This window comes from Arachis hypogaea, chromosome 14 (assembly GCF_003086295.3).
Source record: "Arachis hypogaea cultivar Tifrunner chromosome 14, arahy.Tifrunner.gnm2.J5K5, whole genome shotgun sequence".
In the NCBI taxonomy this organism is placed as follows: domain Eukaryota; kingdom Viridiplantae; phylum Streptophyta; class Magnoliopsida; order Fabales; family Fabaceae; genus Arachis; species Arachis hypogaea.
This window is the reverse complement of record NC_092049.1, coordinates 104,896,346-104,922,021: the sequence shown is the minus strand read 5'-3', so window position 1 is coordinate 104,922,021 and position 25,676 is coordinate 104,896,346. Positions and strand designations below refer to the sequence as shown.

Sequence of the window (25,676 nt, the reverse complement as noted above, 5' to 3'; positions counted from 1 at the left end):
GGGGACTTCCGAAGATCCTGAGACAAAGCAGCACTAAAATTTGCTATCCGGATGCTGTTGTTGGCTCTGAAGTCGAGGTGATGGAGAAAAGACACATCATCAGTCGGAACCTTGCCATAAGGAGCGATAAGCTCTAAAGTGAAAGTCACGCCATCAAAATCTTTATCATTCAAATCATAAGTCCCAGAGGTCCTCGGCTTCTTGGGAGGAGGTCCAGAAGAAGTCGGAGAGGAGGCAGTACCAGAAGTCGTCAAGAGTGGGTCTATAGACGCTACTCGAAGTCTCGGGGTCGGGATGACCTTCCTCTGACCATGAGGGTCAGATTCCGGCTTCTTCGGCGGGACCTGAGAAAAACCCTCCCCCGAGGCCTTCTTCTGAATGTTTTGGGCTGTCACCGTCTTCTTAGTCTTCCTAAGAAACCTCATGGAATCAGAACTGGAAACCATCTCTGAAAAAGAGAAAAGGAAACCATGAAAACAGTTACGCAACGAATGAATACAAAAAATTCACACAAATAAACAAAAAAGACTGCCTTATAAAGAAGTCGGGTGCTACCTAATTTGGAACGAAGGAGAGCAGGATCTCCTAAAAACTTCTTCGTGTCCAGATGAGGAGGCTCTTCCCAATGCTCCTCCAAAACACCTACAAAGGCCCTCTCTACCTCATCTAGAATCTCCAACGAATACTTAAGGACTACAGTATCTTTCTGCCACCAAAGGGGAAAGGTCGGCTCATTGTTCTCGTCCAGAAAAAAGGGATGAACACCCTCAACAGCCCGAACTTTGAAATAAAAGTTTCTAAAATCTCAGAAATAGTCATCAAACATAGAAAAGACTTTCTTTCCCTGAGCATCCCGGAAAGAGATCCAAGAAGCCTTCTTCTTGGCCGCCCCCGACTTGGTCATCACAAACAGATAAAGGAAAAGAGAAAGGGTAGGTCGTACACCTAACTCTTGACATAACAGCTGGAAAATCTTCATAAAAGCCCAAGAGTTTAGGTGAAGCTGAGAAGGGGCCACGTTACAGTTCCACAGAATATCAGTCTCAAACGCGATAAAAGGAAAGGTAATACCTAATTGGCTAAAGAAGCAGTCATAAGCATAAAAGAAAGGACGCTCTACCCAACTTAAGGGAGGGAAACTAACTCTCTCCTCGGGATCGGGCGACACCAGCTCATAGTTCTTTTCATCATCCCTACTACTACAGATCCTATGAAATCTCCTAAGTTTCTCACAATACTCCGGGTCGGCCACGGTGACACATATTAACATAATAGAATCTAACTAGTCAGCCATACTAGGGGGGACCTTTGTAGACATCTCAACGATATTCCTACGTGAAGGCATAGAAAACTATACCTACAGCAAGAAAACGGAAGAAGGGTCACTACCAAGTAACTCAGACAGAATCAAAATGCAAAAAACAACCAGCAACCAACAAAACACAACAACGAAAAGGGCGCCCCAAGGCTCGAAGATCACCATTAAACCCCACGGGCACCCTTTGGAGGCAATGTAGATACAGAAAGGAAGAAACACAAGGAAAAACAATGAAAATCAAAACCCTAACCCTTCCAGCAAACAAAAACCCAAAAAGTTCAAAACCAGAAAGCTTCAACCTTTTCAAAAAGCTCAGCAAGATAAAAAATTTGTGCAAAAAGAAAAGCATGCAGCAGTAAAGCACAAAGAAGAAACTACAATTAAAACACGTAAAATGCGAAAGGGTGTGAAGCAGAGCGCCAACCTGCAAGGAGAAAAAAGCAACGACAGATGCACGGCAAAAGAACGAACGGTCCACACCAACAAACGCTTTAAAACTTCAAAGAAAGAAGAAAGCTTGGGGCAAATCAAAGAAGCAAAAACCAGAGAAAGAGGCCTTCTCTCCAGAAGAATGAAAACGAAATAGATGAAAGCAAGAAACTGAAAACAAAGTAAAACCCCTTTTCGATTTCAAATTGCAAAGAGGGAAAAGAAATGGCATAAAGGAATAAAAGCCCAATCAATAGGCTTTAAGAGCGCTTGCTTGATCCCAAGGAACTAACGCTCTCGAAAATGACGTGGCAATTAAAGAGCGAAAGCAAAAAATGCTTCGCGTCTTGAAACAGCATTTAAAGATGCAAGGAGCAACTAAATGGAACAAAACGACACCTCGGGTACGGGCAGCGAGAAGATGCTTGAACACGACTTTCCCAAAGAGGTCGAAGCTCAGAAAGCACAACCTTATGGAAAGGTCGAAGCTCAAGCAGGGGCACTGTTCATACACTGGTCCGAACTATAAAGGTCGGGTTGGCTGAGGATAGAGGGACCGACCTCATGGAAGGTTCCCCCCATTACCGACCTCTTCAGAGAGAACTCAGAAGATCACCACAGAGGCCCAAGGGGGCCCAAAACAAAGAAACACCGCCTACTGAAAGGCGGTGGGCAAAAGATATGGCCTCACCCACAAAAGATAAGATAAGATAACAAACTTATCTCAAGGGAGGCTGCCTAGCAACTACTATAAATACACTGGAGCACCCAAGTATAACTCATACACCAATTCTACAAAAAATCTACCTAAAGCCCGTACTGACTTAAGCATCGGAGTCTCTTGCAGGTACCACCCCCCTTCGGTGAGCAAAGATCAGCAGCATTTTAACAAGTCGGATACGGTCGCTTCAGTCAGTTCAGAAGGTCTCGTCCGAGATCGATGTCCCAGTTTCAGGTAACTCTCGGAATAGTTAGGGACTTAAATAGAACGAAAATGTTGGGGACAAAAATGGTACATAGAAATAAATTTTAATTTTATCCTTCAATAATATTAATTTTTTACTATATATAATATTCAATTATTTTTTAATCACATCTAAGTAAATTACACTTAAGGGTACATGGAACCTACTGGTGGGGTCACTTGTGAAGTCAACATATGGGCGACTGGCCGAGCTCTTTATCAGGAAAGGAAAGGAAGCGGAGTCACAACTCGGGGCAAGGCAGGAATTTTGCCAGACACTTATGAAGACAATTGAGAAGAACCAATAGGCATCCAAAAACATGCAAGGTGAGCTATACGATAGAGGAAACACAGAGTTTGTCGTGGACGAGATTGCTCCAATGGGAGGAAGAATTGCTCTGAGTGCCTGCAGGTTATTGCTTTCAGCTCAGACATGTGACTGTGACTATTTTCAGGCCCTCCATTACCTATGTCGTCATGTGCTTGCAGCTTGTTCGTATTGCAAACTGGATTGGAGGACTTATGTGGATGACGTGTATCGCTTGACATCTATCTTCAATGTTTATAACATGGGTTTCTCTCCTTCGATAGCAGATGATTTTCTTCCCTTGTATGAGGGTCCTCAGGTTATCCCAGACCCCGGCATGATGCGAGCGATAGTGGGTCGTCCTAGGACTACACGGATAAGAAACAGTATGGATGAGCCCGAACCGGACAGGCGAAGAGATGTGGTATGAGTAGGGTTTTAGGTCATACTAGGAGACAGTGTCCCCATCACGCGGGTGAATCTGGTCCTCATGAAGGGAGCAATGCGTAGACCCTCCAGTACCATTGTGTTTATGTTATGTTATTTTCCTTATGTTAGTTGGTTTGTTTCTTGATGTTGTACTTTACATGATCAATTTAATGTAGTTATTTGTTGTTCACTTCATTTGTTTTTAATGACTTTATTTAACTCGGTTTAAATTTCACTATTGTTTACTTTCATGCACCTAGTTCAACGGCCTCATATTTTCGGTAACACGTATATATAGCAACGTCATACACTACTCATAGCAATAACATGATAACAAAATAGCTACCTGTTCATACCCCGGGTCAAGCTATGCGATCCGGGCTGACTTCAGATAGGAACATCCGACCTCCTAAGGTTGGATCGCCACCAACCTCTCCTTAAAGAACTCGGACAAATCGCTATAAAGGCCCAAGTAGGCCCAAGCAGAGGGACACAACCCACTCCAAAGGTGGTTGGTCTAAAGGATAAGATGACTTCGCTCAAAGATAAGATAAGATAACTAACTTATATCTAGAAAGGTCATCCCACGCCACTATAAATACACTAGAGAACCCAGGTATAACTCATACTCTGATTCTACTTAAAACATGCCTAAAGCACGTGCTAACTTAAGCATCGGAGTCTCTTGCAGGTACCACCACCCTCCGGTGACAAAGGGTCAGCTGCATCTCCAACTCCACCAGATCGGACACGGTAACACCAACCAGCACAGAAGATCTCGTCTGAGATCGACCTTCAGTTTCAGGTAACCCTCGGAATATTGGCGCCGTTGCCGGGGAACCTGGAAGTCATTCCATCATCATGGCAGACAACCTTGACAACGATCACAATTCTGATTTGAAAAATAAGACGCCGCATAAGAACGCAGACATCACACTGAAAGATACACCTCAACAAAACAGAGACCAGCATTCTCCAAACACAGAAATTTTGGATGCCCTCTGAGAATAGCAGGATCGTCTCAAGCAGCTCGAACAAGAGGCCGAACACCAGCGCGAAGCCAAAAGAGATCTACGGAGGGAAACAAGATGACGTCAAGAGTTATAGGACAAGCTCCTAAAGCTCAAGGCCGACCTAAAAACCAAAACCATCTGATCCAGTCATGAAGATAGCTCCCACAAAGATCAAGACCCATTCACCAAAGAGATCATGAAAGCTAAAGTCCCAAAGGAATTCAAAGCTCCTAACATGACCCCATATGACGGTACATCGGATCCAAGCCATCATCTCAGCAATTTCAGAAGTAGGATGTATCTCACGGATGCCTCAGATGCAATCCGCTGTAAAGCTTTCCTGACCACTTTAACCAAAACGGCAATAAAGTGGTTCGACAACTTGCCACCAAAGTCAATAGCAAGCTTCGATGACCTCGCCAAGAAGTTCCTAGCCAGATTCTCCATCCAAAAAGACAAAGCCAAACATGCCCCAAGCTTGTTAGGGATTAAGCAAGGAGATCGGGAGAGCCTTCGCAACTACATGGAAAGATTCAACAAGGCATGTCTAGATATACAAAGTCTGCCAACAGAAGCAGCCATCATGGGTCTCATCAATGGTCTGCAAGAAGGACCCTTTAGCCACTCTATATCAAAAAAGCATCCAACGTCTCTGAACGAGGTACAAGAACAGGCAGAGAAGTATATCAACATGGAAGAAAACTCTCGACTAGGAGAAACCTCAAGATCCGGACTCTCCTACCCCCCTCGAGACAAGGATAAAGAGTCCAGGAAAAAAGAAGACCAGCCTACTAAAAAACCTAGAAAATACCACAACTACACTCCACTCAGAGTGTCTCTTGTGGATGTATACAGAAAAATCTGCAACACTGAAAAGATCCCGCCCCCTCGTCCGATTAAGCATAAAAGAGGAGGAAGTCGGACAGAGTATTACGAATACCAACGAGTCTACAGGCACTCTACCAATGGATGTTACGACCTAAAGAATGTTATAGAAAATTTAGCACGGGAAGGAAGATTGGACAGATTCCTGGCCAACAAACAGAAGAACCAAAGAAAAGAAGAAGGGAGGAAGAGATCGGACGAGCTGAACATCCCATCACACTCCCGAGAGGCATATTCACATGATCAATGGAGGATTCGCGGAGGAGGGATCTCTAAATCATCACGTAAGAGACACCTTAAAGAGATGTACCATATGGGAAGAGGAGATAGGTCGGCCGACCTCCCCGATATCACCTTCACTCAAGAAGACGTACAGGCATCATCCCGGGACATGATGATCCCATGGTCATTACCATCATACTTGCCAATGCTAATCTTCACCGAACATTGGTAGACCAAGGAAGCACCGCAGACATCCTGTTCAAATCCGCCTTCGACAAACTCAGTTTGCAGGATAAAGAGCTCAGAGCATATCCGAATAGCTTGTTCGGACTTGGAGACACCCCAATCTAACCACTTGGATACATCTCACTACATACAACCTTTCGAAAGGGAACTCAGTCAAGGACACTCAACATAGACTACATAGTAGTCAATGTGAGCTCGGCTTACAACGTCCTAATAGGTCGGACAATACTGAACCAGCTCGCCGCAGTAGTCTCGACTCCACATCTGTGCATGAAGTTCCCTACTCCAGAAGGGATCGCCACGATAAAAGGAGACAAAAAGATTGCGCGACGCTGTTACAATGAAAGTCTGAACCTTAAAGGCAACCCCAAAGGAGAGGAAATCAACACTATCGAACTCGGGGGAGTTCGAGCTCGCGAGGAACTTCGTCCACAACCTGAAGGCGAGACTGAAGAAGTCCAGATCGGCGATGCCCAGGATCAAACAACCACTATCGGAGCATCCTTAAAGGGATATTTAAAGGATCCACTAACACAGTTCCTAAAGGACAATGCCGACCTCTTTGCATAGAAGGCCCCAGACATGCCGGGCATAGATCCCAAGCTAATGTGCCACAAACTGGCGATATATCCTGGATCTCGGCCAGTGCAACAGAAGCGTAGGAAGCTCGGCCCGGAAAGGTCCCAAGCTGTAGAAGAGCAGGTACAAGCCTTACTGGAGGCAAGATTCATAAGGGAGGTCAAATACCCACTATGGCTAGCCAACGAAGTCTTGGTAAAAAAGTCAAATGGAAAGTGGCGGATGTGCACTGACTATACCGACCTCAATAAGGCCTGCCCGAAAGACCCCTACCCACTCCCAAATATAGACACTCTAGTGGATTCCTCTTCCGGATACAAGTACCTCTCCTTCATGGATGCTTATCCAGGATACAACCAAATTCCAATGTATCCACCCGACCAAGAAAAGACCTCACTCCTAACTCCAAAGGCAAATTACTGCTATATTGTCATGCCATTCGGGCTCAAAAACACAGGAGTGACTTACAAAAGATTGATGAACAAATTTTTTACTGACCACATTGGGAAACTCATGGAGGTTTATGTAGACGACATGCTGGTAAAAACACAAAATGAGGAATCATTGTCGTCCGACCTCACCAAAGTGTTCGACACCATAAGAAAGCATGGTATGCGACTTAATCCTGCAAAGTGCACCTTCGCGGTAGAAGCTGGCAAATTCTTGGTCTTCATTCTCACACAAAGAGGAATCGAGACAAACCCGGATAAATGTCGGGCTATACTCGACATGAAAAGTCCGAGTTGCATCAAAGAGGTACAACAGCTCAATGGAAGACTGGCAGCCCTGTCCAGGTTTTTAGCCAGATCAGCCATAAGATCTCTCCCCTTTTACGCAACATTAAGGAAGGAAAAGAGGTTTGAATGGACAATAGAGTGCGAGCAAGCATTCCAAGATTTCAAAGAATTCTTGGGGAAACCACCTATTCTTACCCGACCACGAGAAGGAGAAGCACTCATGTTATACCTCGCAGTGGGAAGTGATGAATGAATTCTTGACGGTTTAGAATTTCATAAATGAATCCTCGTTGTAAAGTATAGTTTCTAAACCAATCAATAATCCTTTCATGCAAAAATTTAGGTTGTCACAAGTAACAAACCCCAAAGAAGAATTAACCGGAGTATTTTGGACTCCGGGTCGTCTCACAAAGAATTGCAATGAAGTGTTTAATTATTGGCTATGAAGGGGTAAGGGGGTTCTTGATTGACAAGAGACAAGAAAGTAAAGGGGCAAGAATTTAAATGACAAGAAGAATAAATCAAGCAAGTAACTAAACAAAGCAAGTAATAAAGAGAGACATTCATGGCAAAGTTTGAGATCATAGGCTTTCTATCCTAGTCATACAATGATTAATTCATCTTATTTAGTCAACTCCAACACATAGGGAGAAAGTCAAACAAGATTAATCAATCATATCACAAATATAAACAAGAATTTATCTTATTACGTCATCTCCAACATTGGAAGAAGGTATCATATTATCTTCCATGAGAGAAAGTCTAATAAGACCAGCTAATCTCAATCCAAAAGTCCTAATCAACTTACTAATTGAATTAGCAAAAGATTAGCGTCAATGAAAACAATATTAGCTAACAACTCTAGATCACCAACATGAGTTGGGTTTTTTATGACTCAAGATTGCCTAATTACTCTTTCCAAGCCAAAAATGCTCAAAATCTACTCTAACATTCTTCCAAGCATTTTATCAAACACTTGGAAGGAATACAAGAAAAGCATGGTAAATGTGCAAGAAATAGTAAAATCTAACAACTACCAATTGCAAGAAAAGTAAATTCACAACTCAAATCAACAATTAAAAGAACATCAAACATCAAATCTCATTAAAGAAAAATCTAAATCCAACAAGAGTTCATGAACATAAAAGAGGTATAAAAGTAAAATTAACACTATAAATCATGAGAATGAAAGAGTAGAAGTAAGAAATTGTAAAGGAAACAAGATGAAAACATGAAATTAAATCTAGATCTAAGATGGAAATTAACCTAACCTAATTCTAGAGAGAAGATGGAGCTTCTCTCTCTAGAAACTAACCTACATGATGCTACACTACCAAAACAATTGCTCCCCTTTACCCAAGCTTGAATTCTGCATGAAATAGCATTAGAAATGAGTTGGGTTGGGCCCAAAGTGCTTCAGAAATCGCTGGGGGCGATTTCTCTTTAGTGGGCCCCGAGCAGCATCGGCGTTCACGCGTACATGGCACGTGTGCGCCCCTGAACGTGAAGCAACATATGACAAATTTTATATCATTTCGAAGCCCCAGATGTTAGCTTTCTAACGCAACTAAAACCGCCTCATTTGAACCTCTGTAGCTCAAGTTATGGTCAATTGAGTGCGAAGAGGTCAAGCTTGACAGCTTTACGGTTCCTTCATTTCTTCATGAGTTCTCCCACTTTGCATGCTTTTCTCCTCACTTCTTCCATCCAATACTTGCCTTATGAACCTGAAATCACTCAACAAACACATCAAGACATCGAATGGAATTAAAGTGAATTTAAATCACCAATTTAAGGGCCTAAAAAGCATGTTTTCACATTTAAGCACAATTCAAAGGAGAATTACAAAACCATGCTATTTCATTGAATAAATGTGAAAAAAGGTGATAAAATCCCCCAAATTAAGCACAAGATAAACCACGAAATTGGAGTTTATCAAATCTCCCCACACTTAAACTAAGCATGTCCTCATGCTAAAATCAAAGAAGAAGAAAAGGGTATCAACATTTATTCAATGCAACTTAGCTAAATGCAATCTATCTAAATGCAATCTATCTACATGAATGCATCCACTTGGTCAAAATAAGTCAACTTCCAAGAAAACATATTTAAGTACAAGGGCTAAAGCCATAGCAGTCAAATTAAACCCACAATTGAATTGAATTATTAAAAAGATTTTTACAAACTTGCAAGGAAAGATGATCATGGGTGGAAACATGTAATTGAGCGATCGAACCCTCACCGGATGTGTATCCACTCTAGGCACTCAAGTGTATGGGGGTTGATTCACTCGATTCTCCCCTAATCATGCTTTCCAAGATTTGTTTTTCATCTAACAATCAACAATTACTTTATGCATGCATACAAATATCATGAGGACTTTTCCATAGGTTGTAATGGGGCTAGGGTCAAGGTAGGATGCATATGGTCAAGTGATCTTGAAATTTGAATCTTTGATTAACTTAAACTTCCCACCTAACCTATGACAACCTATACAATTCTAAACAAACCTAACTACCCATTCTTGACTTTTCACGTACACTCATGTATTCTCTTTTTTTATCACCACACATATGCATTGACTCTTATTGAACTTCACTTTGGGACTTTTTGTCCCCTTTTTTATTACTTTTCTTTTTCTTTCTTTTCTATATATTTTCTTTTATATATATATATTCTTTTTGTTTTTCTCATTTTTTTTTCAAACTAAAATTTATACAAGAACATCAATGCACATGGTTTACACATGATTAATACATTAGTATGTTCCTAATTCCCAAGATTCTCAACATAAATACAAAAACACACTTTTATCTCTACCCAATGTTCCCAACTTTTCTAAAATCAAATAATGAACACTCTCACTAGCCTAAGCTAATCAAAGATCCAAATTAAGGACATTTATTATTTTTCACTTAGGCTTATAATGTGCTACAATTAAGAACAAATGGGTTAAGCATAGGCTCAAGATTGGCTAACAATGGAAGATAAAAGGTAGGCTATTTGGGTAAGTGAGCTATTTGAACAATGGCCTCAATCATATAAATGCATGTATACACAAAATAATGGACATATAGAATTAAACAAATCAAAGATTACAATCATAGGAAGGGAATAATGCACACAAGAATGAAAATAAGTGGTTATATATAATGTAACCACACAATTAGGCTCAAATCTCATATGCTTGTGTTCTTAGCTCAAAAATCATGTTCTACAAAGTATATAATTCAAGCAAGTTCTAAATTTTTTTTTTCAAAGGGGTGCCCTATAGATAAAATCCTTGGACAATATCATGATTTTGACTAAGCTTAATATATACATATGCAATGCAACCAAAAATCCTAAAAGACCTAAAAATGAAATGCAAAAGTGTTGAAATTAGAAACTTGTCACCCAAAAATGCCGAGCGGTCGGACGACCTCTCCACACTTAAAAGTTTGCACCGTCCTCGGTGCATCCAAAGATGAACAAGGGGGTTCGGCGACTTTTCTAGTTGCTACCTTCAGTTGGTAGGTCAACCGATGCTGCGTGTTCTTCTCCCGCTTCCGTTTTTTGCTTATGATGACTCATCCTGAACATAGAAAACAGGAGATAATAAGACAAGTAAATGTACAAGCAAGGAAGCATGGATTGTTGGAATGAGGTAAATCACTAGAAATGAGTGAGTGAATTAGTGTGACATTAATGAAAAATAAGTGTGTGGGTCCTAACTTGCATGCGGTTTAGAACTCACACTCTAGTATTTAAAAATCATGTCACAATTATACAAAAGAAAACATGCACTTCACTCATTCTAGTGTGCTTGAGATACTTTAAAAGACTTGTAGGTTAAGTCAACCACACAAGTAGTGAAGAGGCATGAAAGCATTCAAGCAATTAATCAAGCAATTGTGAAATTGGATAATGCATGGACATTGATTGATGTGTAGGTAGACTTAGTGAACAAAATGGTATATGAAACTCACACAACAATCAATGACACATATTGAAGTTGTTGCAACACCTAAGTGGCATAGAGGTGAAACACACGGATGCTATGAAACTTAGGAAAAAGAAGATAGAAGTGGAAATCAATCACATAGCAAGCATGGCCCACAAAGCTTTACAAAGCTCAAAAATATGTCATTAGGTAAGCTTTCGATCCAGTTTCACAATTCTACAATCTCAATGCATGAAATAAGTGATGTGAATAAGGGTAGACCATAAACAAGTATCACCTAAAAAAATGCAATGATAATATACAATTGCCTTACAATGGATGATGAATGCATGGTGGCCAAAACATAAAATTCAAAGAGGTAAGATGCATGAAGGCAATGTAACAAGTACTTGGTATTCAAAAGTGTTAAACATGAAAAATTCCAAACCAAGTAATAAATTGCAACCTCAACAAAGGAATCCAACAATGACAATAACGACAATGATGTTAAACTAACATCCCATTAGTAATAAGTAGTAGTAAATTGTAAACAAGATTAGTAATCCAACACCTATAATGGAAAACAAAAATTAAACTAACTAACTAACTAAAAGAAATGGTGTTATATGATATTTGGTAGTATTGGATGATGCTTGAAGGGTGGAAAGAAAAGAAGAGAAGAGAGAATAAGGAAAGAAATGGAAAGAGGAGAAGAAAAGAAGGTGAGTGAAACAGGGCAATCCACACGTGCGCGTCATGTACGCGTAAGCGTGGATTGATGAAAATGGAAGCGACGCATATGCGTGCAGTGCACGTACGCGTGCATGGCAAGGCAGAGAGTCGACGCAGACGCGCAAGGTACGCGTTCGCGTGCCCTGGGGCACAAAGTTGGCACACTTCAGGCACAACTCTCGGGTGAATGTATGGAGGGGGTGGAAAAACTCAATCCACGCGTGCACGTGGATGGCTGAAAATACTTGGGCACGCGTAGGCGTAGAGTGCGCATGCGCGTCGATGGTGCTCTGTTTTTCAAAATTTTTTTTTCTATGTTTTTGCACCAAACCAAGTATTCCAAACCTCCAAACAACTACCCAACATCATAAAACCTTATTTAACCTACTAGACTCCCAAATAAACTCAACTAAGCAATTCAAAATATGAAATTAAACTAGTTTTACCAATATATACAAAAGAGAAAAAGGAAAGAGTTTACCATGGTGGGTTGTCTCCCACTTAGCACTTTTGTTTATTGTCCTTAAGTTGGACTTATGGGGAGCTCCTCTCAAGGTGGCTTGTGCTTGAAGCTATCCTTGAACATCCACCAATGCTTGAATCTCCAATAAGCTCCATTCTTTAATTTTAATATCTTCAAGCTTTGATGGATTCCTTCATAAACCATGAGCTCCCAAATTTGATTCTCCTTGTGCGATCCGAGATCCCACACTTTGTTTTGACACCCGTCCTTAATTTGGTCATTATTATTCCATCCGGGTGGCATAACCTTAGAATTCTCAAAGAAGCTTCCAAACAACCTTCTAGACCCATGCCATTTGGTTTTACACCAACCATTGCCATTCAACTTTGAGCATGCAACCATCATGAACTTGGAATGATGTTTCCAACCACTACACAACTCTCTCTTACTCTTAACTCCACAAAGAGCTCTAAGTTGATCATCATTTTCAATCAAACCATATTCAAGTGAGAAAGTAAAGATTAGAGATAAGAATTTTACCCACTTGAATGTTGTGTAGGATGGTGACTTAGGAAAGGGTAGTCCCAATGATCTTGCAAGTTCCACTCCCTTGTGCTCTTCTTTGACTATCTCCACCTCTTTACAACTTTTCTCAACTTCAACCTCTTCCTCTTGGTGGCTCTCTTCCAATTCAATCTCTTCATCATTGCTCACCAAGGGCATGAGAGGTTGTGCATCTTCGTCTTTGATCTCAATTTCAAGCCCAATGGGAGAGGATTCAATTGTAGATAGGAACTCCTCAATGATTGAATCCATCTCTTGATCAACCTCTTCAAAGTCTTCAATCATGATATGCTTTGGAGGTTGTACACCCTCCTCAACATCAACATCAAGCATCTTGGAAGAGGACTCTCTAATTCTAGATTCCCATGGACTTCCACCATCTCCTATGTTTTCAACCACTTCTTCCGGCTCATTTATCTCAACCTCCTCTCCTTGTGACAATTCTTGCTTCAACTCCTCTTCTTCACCTTGAAGCTCTAAACTCACTCCCTCACTATGCTCCTTAATTGCCTCTCCACATTCGTCAATGGGAGTGTCTTGGTTGCTTAAGCTTAGTCGGGAGGAGGCCATATTGCTAACGGCTTCCACTAGGATAGCCATCTTGGCTCCTAACTCTTTAAACTTCTTTTCATCCTCCTCTTGTCGCCTTAAGATATGAGATTCAAGATCTCTTAATTCCTGCGTGGGGGCTTCATCGGGAGGTGATGGTGGAAGAGAAGGTCCATTATTTGGGAGGAAAGTTTCATAATTGGAAGGTGGTTCATCTTGGTAAGGGTATGGAGATGGTGTATATTGAGGTGGTTCTTGAGAGCAATTGTGTTGGAATGGTGGTGGTTCCATGTGTGGTTCATATGGTTCATAAGGTGGTTGGTATGGTGGATAGGGATTAGGGTCATAATGAGGTGTTTGGTGGTAGGGGGCTTGTGAGTAAGGTGGCTCAAAGTCATGTTGAGGGGGTGGTTCATAGGCATGTGGTGGTGGTTGTTGATAATCACAATAAAGGTCACCACATCTATTAGATTGATATGCATTAGGATGAGAGTTATACCCATAAGAATCCGGAGGTTGTTGTTGCCAAGAAGGGTGATCAATCCTTTGAGACTCCTCCCACCTTTGATTGTTCCATCCTTGATGCATATTGTCATTATAGTTCCCATTCCCTACAACATAATTTGAGCCAAACTCATAGCCAAAGTGATGAGAATTCATAATAGTAAGAGAAAATGAAAATAAAGACTAATAAAAACTAACTCCTAAAACAAGCAAAAACTAGCAAAGAAGCATATTAACATATATACAATAGCCAATAATATAACACCATTGCAACTCCCCGGCAACGGCGCCATTTTGATGAATGAATTCTTGACGGTTTAGAATTTTATAAATGAATCCTCGTTGTAAAGTATAGTTTCTAAACCAATCAATAATCCTTTCATGCAAAAATTTAGGTTGTCACAAGTAACAAACCCCAAATAAGAATTAACCAGAGTATTTTGGACTCTGGATCGTCTCACAAGGAATTGCAATGAAGTGTTTAATTATTGGCTATGAAGGGGTAAGGAGGTTTTTGATTAACAAGAGACAAGAAAGTAAAGGGGCAAGAATTTAAATGACAAGAAGAATAAATCAAGCAAGTAACTAAAGAAAGCAAGTAAAAAAGAGAGACATTCATGGCAAGGTTTGAGATCATAGGCTTTCTATCCTAGTCATACAATGATTAATTCATCTTATTTAGTCAACTCCAACACATAGGGAGAAAGTCAAACAAGATTAATCAATCATATCACAAATATAAATAAGAATTTATCTTATTACGTCATCTCCAACATTGGAAGAAGGTATCATATTATCTTCCATGAGAGAAAGTCTAATAAGACCAGCTAATCTCAATCCAAAAGTCCTAATCAACTTACTAATTGAATTAGCAAAAGATTAGCGTCAATGGAAACAATATTAGCTAACAACTCTAGATCACCAACATGAGTTGGGCTTTCTATGACTTAAGATTGCCTAATTACTCTTTCTAAGCCAAGAATGCTCAAAATCTACTCTAACATTCTTCCAAGCATTTTATCAAACACTTGGAAGGCATACAAGAAAAGTATGATAAATGTGCAAGAAATAGTAAAATCTAACAACTACCAATTGCAAGAAAAGTAAATTCACAACTCAAATCAACAATTAAAAGAACATCAAACATCAATCTCATTAAAGAAAAATCCAAATCCAACAAGAGTTCATGAACATAAAAAAGGTATAAAAGTAAAATTAACACTATAAATCATGAGAATGAAAGAGTAGAAGTAAGAAATTGTAAAGGAAACAAGATGAAAACATGAAATTAAATCTAGATCTAAGATGGAAATTAACCTAACCTAATTCTAGAGAGAAGAGGGAGCTTCTCTCTCTAGAAACTAACCTACATGATGCTACACTACCAAAACAATTGCTCCCCCTTTTCCTAAGCTTGAATTCTGCATGAAATAGCATTAGAAATGAGTTGGGTTGGGCCCAAAGTGCTTCAGAAATCGCTAGGGGCGATTTCTCTTTAGTGGGCCACGAGCAGCATCGGCACGCACGCGTACATGGCGCGTGCGCACCCCTGAACGTGAAACAACATATGGCAAATTTTATAACAACTAGAACCGCCTCATTTGACCTCTGTAGCTGAAGTTATGGTTGATTGAGTGCAAAGAGGTCAGGCTTGACAACTTTACGGTTCCTTCATTTCTTCATGAGTTCTCCCACTTTGCATGCTTTTCTCATCACGTCTTCCATCCAATACTTGCCTTATGAACCTGAAATCACTCAACAAACACATCAAGGAATCGAATGGAATTAAAGTGAATTAAAATCACCAATTTAAGGGCCTAAAAAGCATATTTTCATATTTAAGCACAATTCAAGGGAGAATTACAAAACCATGCTATTTCATTAAATAAATGTGGAAAAAGGTGATAAAATCTTCTAAATTAAGTACAAGATAAACCACGAAATTGGAGTTTATCAGGAAGTCGGGCAATAGCCTCAGCACTAGTCAGAGAAGATGAAAGCGGGCAATAACCCATCTACTTCATCAGCAAGGATCTACAAGGGGCCGAACTAAACTATCAAAAGATAGAAAAGTTCGCCTACGCCCTCATACTCACTTCTCGATGACTCCGCCCATACTTCCAAGCTCACACTATCAAAGTTCGGACCAACTAGCCCATAAAAAGCATCCTACAGAAAATAGACTTAGCTGGAAGAATCGTACACTGGGCGGTCAATTTATCCGAATTCGATCTTCAATATGAAGTTCGGACAAACATCAAATCACAGTATCTGGCCGACTTCATTGCCGAGTACACTGACACCCCGGGAACTCCCACAAAATGGAACCTCTACATGGACGGTTCTTCAAATAAAACTGGGAGTGGCGCAGGTGTAATTATAGAAAGTGATCAGGGAACCCAAATCGAGCTCTCACTAAAGTCCGAGTTCCCTGCCTTAAATAATCAAGCTGAATATGAGGCACTACTGGCTGGTATGAGGCTGGCTAAGGAGATAGGAGTTCAAAAGCTTACCATCTTCAGCGATTCACAAGTAGTTACCTCGCAAATAGAGGGAGCTACCAAGCTAAGGATCCCACCATGAAAAGATATCTGGACAATACCAGAGAACAGCTCGGACAACTTGGGGAATATGAGGTCCAACATATACCTCGGGAACAGAATGCTCGGGATGATGCACTTTCAAAACTAGCCAGCACTAAACCAGGGGCAATAATAGAAGCCTCATCCAGGAAAAATTGCAAAGCCCATCAATCTCAGAGGAAGAAAAGGTCCTAACCATAGCAGGTCAGGATCAAGGATGGATGACCCCCAAAATCAACTACCTCAAGCCAGAGACACTTCCCACAGATAAGAAGGAGGCAAAAAGGCTAATACGAGAAGCACAGTACTACACCATAGTGGGCGACATCTTATATAGGAGAGGGACCTCAACACCCCTCTTAAAATGTGTGCCGACCTCCAACACAAGGAAAGTCCTGGAAGAAGTACACAGCGGTACATGTGACAACCACCTGGGGGCACGAGCTCTTTCTAAAAAAGTACTCCGAGCTGGGTTCTTCTGGCCAACCTTGCAAAAAGAAAGCAACAGAGTTCGTTAAAACGTGCCCACCATGTCAGAAGCATGCTAACTTCCATATCGCCCCCACCAGAGGAGCTCATCGGTGTTATGTCGCCCTGGCCATTCGCAAAATGGGTGGACCCTTCCCCCAGGGGTCAGGACAAGTCAAATTCCTCATTGTAGGAATAGGCTATTTTACAAAATAGATTGAGGCAGAGCCCTTAGCTAATGCCACCGCCTAAAGAAGTCAGAAATTTCTATATAGGAACATTATTACAAGGTTTGGGGTCCCTTACTCCATCACCACAGATAATGGCACTCAGTTCACTGACACAGGTTTTAGGAATTTGGTAGCTAACTTGAAAATAAAGCACCAATTCACATCTGTAGAACGCCCACAAGCCAACGGACAGGCAGAAGCCGCCAATAAAGTCATACTGGCTGAGTTAAAAAGAAGACTACAGGACGCGAAGGAAGCTTGGACTGAAGAGCTCCCACAAGTCCTCTAGGCATATCAGACAACTCCACACTCCACCACAGTAGAGTCACCCTTTCGACTTGCTTAGGGATGGAGGCAATGATCCCAGTGAAAATAGAAGAAAGATCCCCCAGAATGATCTTCTACAATGAAGAGGCCAACTCCCAAATTCAAAAAGAGGAGCTCGACCTACTTCTAGAAGTTCGGGAAAGAGTCCGGATCATAGAGGAAGCGATAAAGCGTTGAATAGCTTTAAGGTATAATCAGAAGGTAGAACACCCACAAGCCAACGGACAGGTAGAAGCCGCCAATAAAGTTATACTGGCTGGGTTAAAAAGGAGAATATAGGACGCGAAGGGAGCTTGGGCTGAAGAGTTCCCACAAGTCCTATGGGCATATCGGACAACTCCACACTCCACCACAGGAGAGTCACCCTTTCGACTTGCTTATGGGATGGAGGAAATGATCCCAGTGGAAATGGAAGAAAGATCCCCTAGAATGATCTTCTATAATAAAGAGGTCAACTCCCAAATTCAAAAAGAGAAGCTCGACCTACTTCTAGAAGTTTGGGAAAGAGCCCGGATCAGAGAGGAAGTGTTAAAGCGTCGAGTGGCTTTAAGGTATAATCAGAAGCTAGTCCAGCGAAGCTTTGCCACCAATGATATCATCTTAATCCGAAATGACATTGGAGCAGGTCGGTCAAGAGAAGGGAAGCTAGCAGCTAACTGGAAAAGACCATACCGAGTTGTAGAAGTACTAGGAAAAGGTTACTACAAGGTGTCCGACCTCGAGGGGCGAGAGCTACCAAGGTCATGGCATGCCTGTAACCTAAGAAGGTACTATAGTTAAAGAATAATAAAAGATCTTAGGTTAAGGTGCACTTTTTTTCCTGAAAAGATTTTTTAATGAGGCGCCAGGCCAAGAACTACAAAATTGCCCGACCTAGAAGGGTAAGCACTCATATGTATACGCTATTGCTTATATCTCTATCTTTTATTATTATTATTTGAATAAAAGTTTTCAGATTCCCAAAAAAGTTTCTTACCAAGACGCATTAATCTAAGCTCATAAAACGCAAAAATTTATCGCCCGATTACAAGAAGATCGGCAAGTGAAAACCAAATTCATCGCCCGATTACAAAGAGGCCGGCAAGGTGAAAGTGGTAGTAGCAAGTTAATGCAAGAAGTTATAAAAAGTAATCCATAGAAAGTGGCCTGACGAGGTCAGACTAAAAATGGACTACTAAAAATAACTTAGTAAGGTCCGACAGAAGAAGTCAGACCAATGAAAGGATCACTGAAAAGGGTAAAAGACATCTCGCAAAGGCCAAAGAAAGGCCAAGAATGCTTTGCTGAAAGGTACGAAATCTTGAAAAAAGACACTACTTAAAAAGCAAACGCACAAAGCCAAAAGAAAGGCTAAAAAGTCATCCAACTAAACTATAAAGAAAAGGTTCCCCTTGGAACACTACCTAAAAAGTTGTTGGAACATGACTGAAAAGCTTAGACAAAGAGGTCGCGTGATCAAAGGAGCCCAGGCACTACCTCAAAGAAAGGGGAAGGCCAAAAAGGTGGAAAAACAACCTAAGGCTCAAAAACGTGTGCTAAAAGGGACACAAATCTTCCCAAAAAGCCACGATTCCAGGAGAAGGCTATCAAAAGCCACGATTCCAAGACAAGGCTATCAAGACCGTTCGAACAAACTAAAAAGGTTCTATATGAACACTAAAAAGTTGTCAAACAAATTAGCCCCAAGGATCACCTCGCCCAAACTGAAAAATGGACAAAATAAGAGACGATCCAAAAGAGGTCGGACAGAAAAGAGCCAACCCTCTATAAAAATTCGCAAAAGTTGCAAAGGTATGGTTAACATATCAGCAAAACATATCCATCATAATAAAATATTAAAGACTCAAGGGCCACCTAAGAGGCAACCCAAGAGTTTCAAGTGTTTGTTTTTTGCAAAATAAAAAGTTGCCAAGAGGCAACCAAGTACCAGAAAGTCAACCACATAAGAAGTTACAAAAAAAAAAAAAACCAAAGTTCAAAAGTCCACAAGCTGGACTATGCAAATACATAGAAATCATAAGGGGTCCAAATTCTCCCTAGTAGTAGCATCCTTGGCTGAAGGGGGAGGAACGATCAAGATAGGGGTTGCATCCACAGTCCCATCCTCCCGGTTCAGGATCTGAACGTCGGGCTCAGACTCTGGATGGTCAACCTCAGCTGGAGAAGTTGAAGAAGTCGAGGCTGTAGAAGCTTTGGCTGGCGGCGCAAGAGGAGGACCTCCATCTTCATCCTTAGGGGCTGGCACAATCTTGCCATCCACCACCACATTGTCCATACTAAACAAGGAGAGGTCGGCCTCAGGAGCAATAACTCGAACCTGAGCCTTCAGGATCTCAAACATGTCAGTCATGCTAGTCACCATGTGACCCTGAAGCTCGACATAATCATCATGGGCCGATTGAAGCCTCTCCTTGGTTTCCAGCAGCTCCCCATAGGTCCGGGTATAGCTCTCCTTATACTTTTTGACAACTTCATCAGACAAATTGGCAGCAACTTCCGCCCTAGTAGCCCGCTCCTTTTCCTCCTCCACATCAATCTCCAGCTTTGCAACCTTGGCGTCGAGCTCATCCTTCAGGCCCTTAACCCTGTCATATTCAGCCTTCGCCTCCTCCATAAAAGCCCTAGTGACATGGACAGGAGATTCTTTAATAATTTGGGAAAGGGCCGCACCAATGTTAGCAACCCAGATACTACTACTCACAACAAAATCTACGTGGTGGAGAAGTGACACATCATCCAGAGGAATCCGACCATGAGGGACAATCAGTTTATCAGCAAACCCCATGGCGTCAAAGTCCTTGCTATTCAGATCAAAAGAACCCACAGTTTTTTGTCTTTTTGGGAGAGGACCAGCAGAAGTAGGAGAGGAGGCAGCACCAGAAGACGGTTGAACTGGGTCAGAAGGAACAGTCTGGACTTGAGGAGTCGGAATGATCTTCCTCGGCCTAGAAGCATCCGAGGTCGGCCTCTTCGGAGGCAGTTGGGAAGATCTTTCTCCAGAAGTCTTTGCTGTCAGATTCTGTGCAGCTGTCGCCTTCTTTGCTCTACGGAATGCCTTCATGGAGTCCTTAGACTTTACCATTTCTGAAAAAGAAACCAACAAAACCAAGTTACAAGTAAGAAAGGGATAAATCGGCAAACAAACAAAAAGCAAAGCTGAAAAGAAGTCGGCCACTACCCAGTTCAGCACGGAGGAGGGAAGGATCTCCCAGAAACCTCTTCGTATCCAAATGAGGAGGCTCCCCCTAGTTCTCCTCTAACATACCCACAAAGGCTTGTTCTAACTCGCTTAAGCTCTTCCAAGAGTATTTAACTACTACTGGATCCTTTTGCCACGATAGAGGGAAGGTGGGTTCATTATTTTCATCTAAAAATAAGGGCCGAGCTCCCTCAACAGCTCGGACCTTGAAGTAATAGTTCTTAAAATCGCCAAAGGACTCATCATACATAGAAAACACTTTCTTCCCTTGAGTAGCTCGGAAAGAAATCCAAGAGGCTTTCTTCTTAGCTACCCTAGGCTTTGTCAACACAAAAAGATAAAGAAAGAGAGTTTGGGTAGGTCGGACACCCAATTCCTGACACAATAGTTGAAAGATTTTTATGAAACCCCATGAGTTCGGATGGAGCTGAGAAGGGGCTACATTGCAAGACCACAACAGGTCGGTCTCGAAAGTGGTAAAAGGGGTGGTGATATTCAACTGACTAAAAAAGTAGTCATAAAAATAGAAAAAGGGTCGTCATAAACCAAGAAAGCGCAAACGCGCGCTGCAATTAAAAAGAAAAACACTTCGCATTCAAGGAGTCCCAGCAGGAGTTTTACGGGAGATCGACTAAAGACAAAATGCTCGAGCTCAACTTCCTCAAAGGGTCGAAGTCTAAAGACACGACCTTAAGGGAAAGATCGAGCCCAAGCAGGGGAACTCTTCATACCCCGGGTCGAGCTATGCGATCTGGGCTGACTTCAGATAGGAACATCCGACCTCCTAAGGTTGGATCGCCACCAACCTCTCCTTAAAGAGCTCGGCCAAATCGCTATAAAGGCCCAAGTAGGCCCAAGCAGAGGGACACAACCCACTCCAAAGGCGGTTGGTCTAAAGGATAAGATGACTTCACTCAAAGATAAGATAAGATAACTAACTTATCTCTAGAAAGGTCATCCCACGCCACTATAAATACATTGAAGCACCCAGGTATAACTTATACTCTGATTCTACTCAAAACCTGCCTAAAGCACGTGCTAACTTAAGCATCGGAGTCTCTTGCAAGTACCACCACCCTCCGGTGACAAAGGGTCAGCTGCATCTCCAACTCCACCAGATCAGACACGGTAACACCGACCAGCACAGAAGATCTCGTCCGAGATCAACCTTCAATTTCAGGTAACCCTCGGAACACTACCAATATTTCAAAACAGTCCATAAATATCACAATAGTACTCGATAATAACAACGACGCAATAGTACTAGATAATAACATAACAATAACGAAACAGCAACGGTACTACATAACAACATAACAATAACGAAAGTCAACAGTACTAGATGATACCATAACAATAACATAGCAATAATAAACTGTCTAACACATATGTGATCCGGTGCCACACTTGGCTGGCCTGATAACGCGCTTCCTCCTCTGAGTGACAAGTACATATGTCTCTGGTGGCTGAACCTCCAGCTCATAGGGACGGTCCGGCTGGTCAGCTAGATGTGTGTGTGTCTGTCCCTGGACGGCAGATGCTGAAGTACCACCCATGACAAATGGACCTCCCTGATAAGTAGTGGCGACTCATTCAGATCAACGTTAAGATCCACTGCCCCTCCCTCAAACTGGGGCCTATAATCACCATCTGTGCTGGCAAACTCCCGTATCTCAGCAAAAAAATCACTCCCTGCACCGAATACCTGCTCCATCTGGTTCGGTCTGTAGAAGTCGGAGAACAGAGTCCAGGTCTCAACCCCCCCCCCCTCCGAAACCCCCACCTCCAAATCCACTAGGTAACGAACCACAACCCCATCCAAACCCACCTGCACCACCCCCCGACCAGACCCTCTAACCCCCCAACTCCCCCAGCCAGATCCACCTGCACCACCTCCCCGGCCAGACCCTCTAGCACCACCCCCCAACCAGACCCCACTCCACCACCCCGACCAGAGCCTCTAGAATGACTCCCCCAACCAGATCCACCTGCACCACCCCCTCGACCAGACCATCCACCTCCACCACCCCAACCCCACCCGGATCCACCTCCGCCATGTCCCCAGCCAGCTTGATGACTCTGACTCCCCCCATCGTCCTCATCACCACCATGTGTCTCATCCAACTCCAAGGCATCGTCGCCCCCTGGCCCATAGGCTGGCTATAACGCGTGCCTACCAGCTCACGCGTAGCCCTACGACAGTTGTTCGGAAAGTTTGGTCCCTGTTGTCAAGCGGGCACCGCGATATGTCGAACTGGAGCATCTGGAGGGATCCTAGCCTGGCGAGGGTCAACTAAATCCTGATCATGCGACAAAAATCTACGGGCTACCCTGTACCACAAATCAAGATACTCAACCAAGGGTCGTGGATCTGGTACCAGCTGAAACGTAAGCACGCTCTGATGCCTCTAATCCCAATACTCATGCCATGTGGCAAAGACCTCAAGAAACCATTGGGTAGGTCCTCGACCATCCTTCGATAACAGAAAATCAATGTTGATGGCTGGTTTAGGTACGTGCTGAACTCCTCCAAGCTGGGATAGGACTCGGTCAACTTGGTGCCACTCGATGGAGGAAAAGTAAATCAACGCAGTTGTCGACTTCCATAAATGCGTGTGCTCAGGTCTGAGGATATCAGGATGGACAACTTGAATAACCTCTAGTGCTGAGTATGGCATCCAAATAAATTGCAGCATCTACGATCGTTATGTCAAAAGTTCGTATGTGATGAATACACCTAAACAAGGAAAACGTGAAACATGAACAAAAGTCATGGGAGGTTATACTTACATCACCTACTCTCAACCTGTCCAATCTGTGTCGGGTAGCAATGACCCAAGGACCCTTCTCATCTGATGATGGCATGTATCTACCCCACCTGCAAGATTCATCGTCGGAGCCATTATACATACGGTAAAAGTGATTCAAGCATTAATATTAAACGTTATGTTTGCAATTAAAGTAAATCAATCTAAATAATAAGCATTATACTGACCTCGATGCAAGCGGCCAGAGAATGACATCAAACCCTCTCGGCCTGAATGTGGGGAACCTCAAAAATATCCAGGACTGTAGCAATGCTACTGGCCCAGCTAAGTTCTTTACATTTCGATTGGCAACTCTGCAGAGACACCTATATAACCAAGACAACGTGGCCAAACCCCAGATATACTTATCGAGTTCGTCGAGATCTGCAACATACGGGAGCCAGCGTAAGTGAACTCTGGCACCAAACTTGTCGCCAAAAAGCATCGTGGACAACAACATCATGATGTAACCAAGCTCATATACATGTACCGTCGGCTCTGTAGCATCAGTCGGCATGACTCTGAACCTGTTTTGAAACCAGCCATACGACACGGTAAACTCATCGATACAGTCCTCAGGAGGAAGTTCACCGAACAACTCTTCAAACCATTGCCACGCATGCTTTCCACCATCCATCAACTGCTCAAAGTCACTGAGACAACCACAAACTGGATATCCATCAACAGGGAGGCCGAACTGATATGCCACATCCTGTAAAGCAACAGTGAACTCCCTAAATGGCATGTGGAAAGTGTGAGTCTCTGGATGCCATCGCTCAACAAAGGCACTAATCAGTGGCTCATCCAACTTAAACCAATAATCATTCAGCCTAGCAACATGCAGCAATCCGGCGCTATCTAGGTAAGGCATAATACGGTCATGCAATATCATCTTCTGTTGCCTACGGATGCTCCGTACACACAGGGTTGGCTAATAACAGAATAACAAGCACAGTCATAACTCAACATCGCATAACAACCAAAAACATATATCAAAAATCAACCTCACCCCTAAATGAAACAAGAACCATACCAATCCTAAGCATGTTAAGGTTAAGGTTTTACAAATTTCTTACACAACAAGCTTTTTTTTCCCCAAGAAACCACATTATTATAACTAAACACATCAACGTCATTGACTATATCAGTTGTAAACCAAATTAACCACTAACCTCTTCGTCGATAAAACATGCCACGTGCACGATACCGTTCAATCGGTACATGTCACTTTCGTTCCTCACCATCTTGCACTGCCCCCCAACGCCACCAATTCAACCTTCAACTGTCGCCAACCCAACCTTGCACCGCCGCCCTTCTCACCTCAATCCTCTACCGTGGGCCACTGTCAATGCCGTGCACCGGAGGCCACCACTTCCGCCGCCTAACCAACCCTCCACCGCTACACCCTTTCTTCACTTTTTGGCTGTGGGTATTCTCCACTCGACTAAGCTCCTCGCCGCTAATGGGGTCTTACGAATGAGACATTACTCGTGGGAAGGTCATTAGGGTTGGGGGGTAATGCATGATTCGTCCTAGGCTGTTGAGGGGTGTATATATGCACGTAAATCGTGCTGGGTTGGTGGGGTTAGAGTTGCATGTAAATCATGCTAGGGTATTGTGGGGATTGGATTCTCACAGAAATCATGCTAGGGGGTAGAGGGTTAGGAAGCAGCATGTAAATTGTGCCAGGGTAGAGAGTTTTAGGATAAAAGGCATTAACCATCTTAGCCTAGGACGATTTACTTGTATCTTTTAACACACAGAGAGCTGGGACGATCTTCAGCTATACAATTTATGCATAAATCGTCTCAAGATACAATGATTTATATATTGATTTAAACACACGAGCCTAGAACGATTTATATATTATATGATTTAGGGAATTCACATTTACGAAAACCATTTAGGAGAATCACGTAATATAGAAAGTTAAATAATTTATTTAAATAAAAAAGTCTATTTTCAGACGAAGTCGTTATTATATATATCTAGCTAGGTTGGATTTTTTGAGTTCACAATATTGTGGCCAATGTCCTTATGTCACTATTATGCAAGTAGCTGGCTAGTATTTGTTTGAAAATATAAAATATTCTCAAAGTCCTTAAATTTATATTTTTTATTTCAATTAAGTATCTAATTATAATATCCAATATAAGCTTAGGAAGTTTTATCTTAATATTTTTTTCTTCTTTCGTTTTCG

General features: G+C 42.2%; 1 protein-coding gene across 1 annotated transcript; it reads right to left on the bottom strand.

Annotated features, from left to right (window-relative positions):
• Positions 1-22,897: 22,897 nt before the first annotated feature.
• LOC140178651 (serine/threonine-protein phosphatase 7 long form homolog) lies at positions 22,898-24,699 on the bottom strand. The gene is made up of 5 exons (XM_072215860.1): positions 24,649-24,699; positions 23,665-24,407; positions 23,460-23,547; positions 23,186-23,365; positions 22,898-23,077 (listed from the first exon to the last, which is right to left on the bottom strand). The coding sequence occupies exons 1-5, from the start codon at positions 24,697-24,699 to the stop codon at positions 22,898-22,900; spliced, it is 1,242 nt and encodes a 413-aa protein (XP_072071961.1).
• Positions 24,700-25,676: the final 977 nt, after the last annotated feature.

Bases quoted from the DNA above. Each gene is read 5' to 3' on its own strand.
- LOC140178651 (XM_072215860.1), bottom strand. From the start codon at position 24,699: ATGTACCGATTGAACGGTATCGTGCACGTGGCATGTTTTATCGACGAA. The intron at 23,366-23,459 runs GTAAGTATAACC...TAACGATCGTAG, and splicing joins ACAGGTTGAGAGTAGGTGAT to ATGCTGCAATTTATTTGGAT. The intron at 23,078-23,185 runs GTACCTAAACCA...TATTGGGATTAG, and splicing joins AGCTTGGAGGAGTTCAGCAC to AGGCATCAGAGCGTGCTTAC.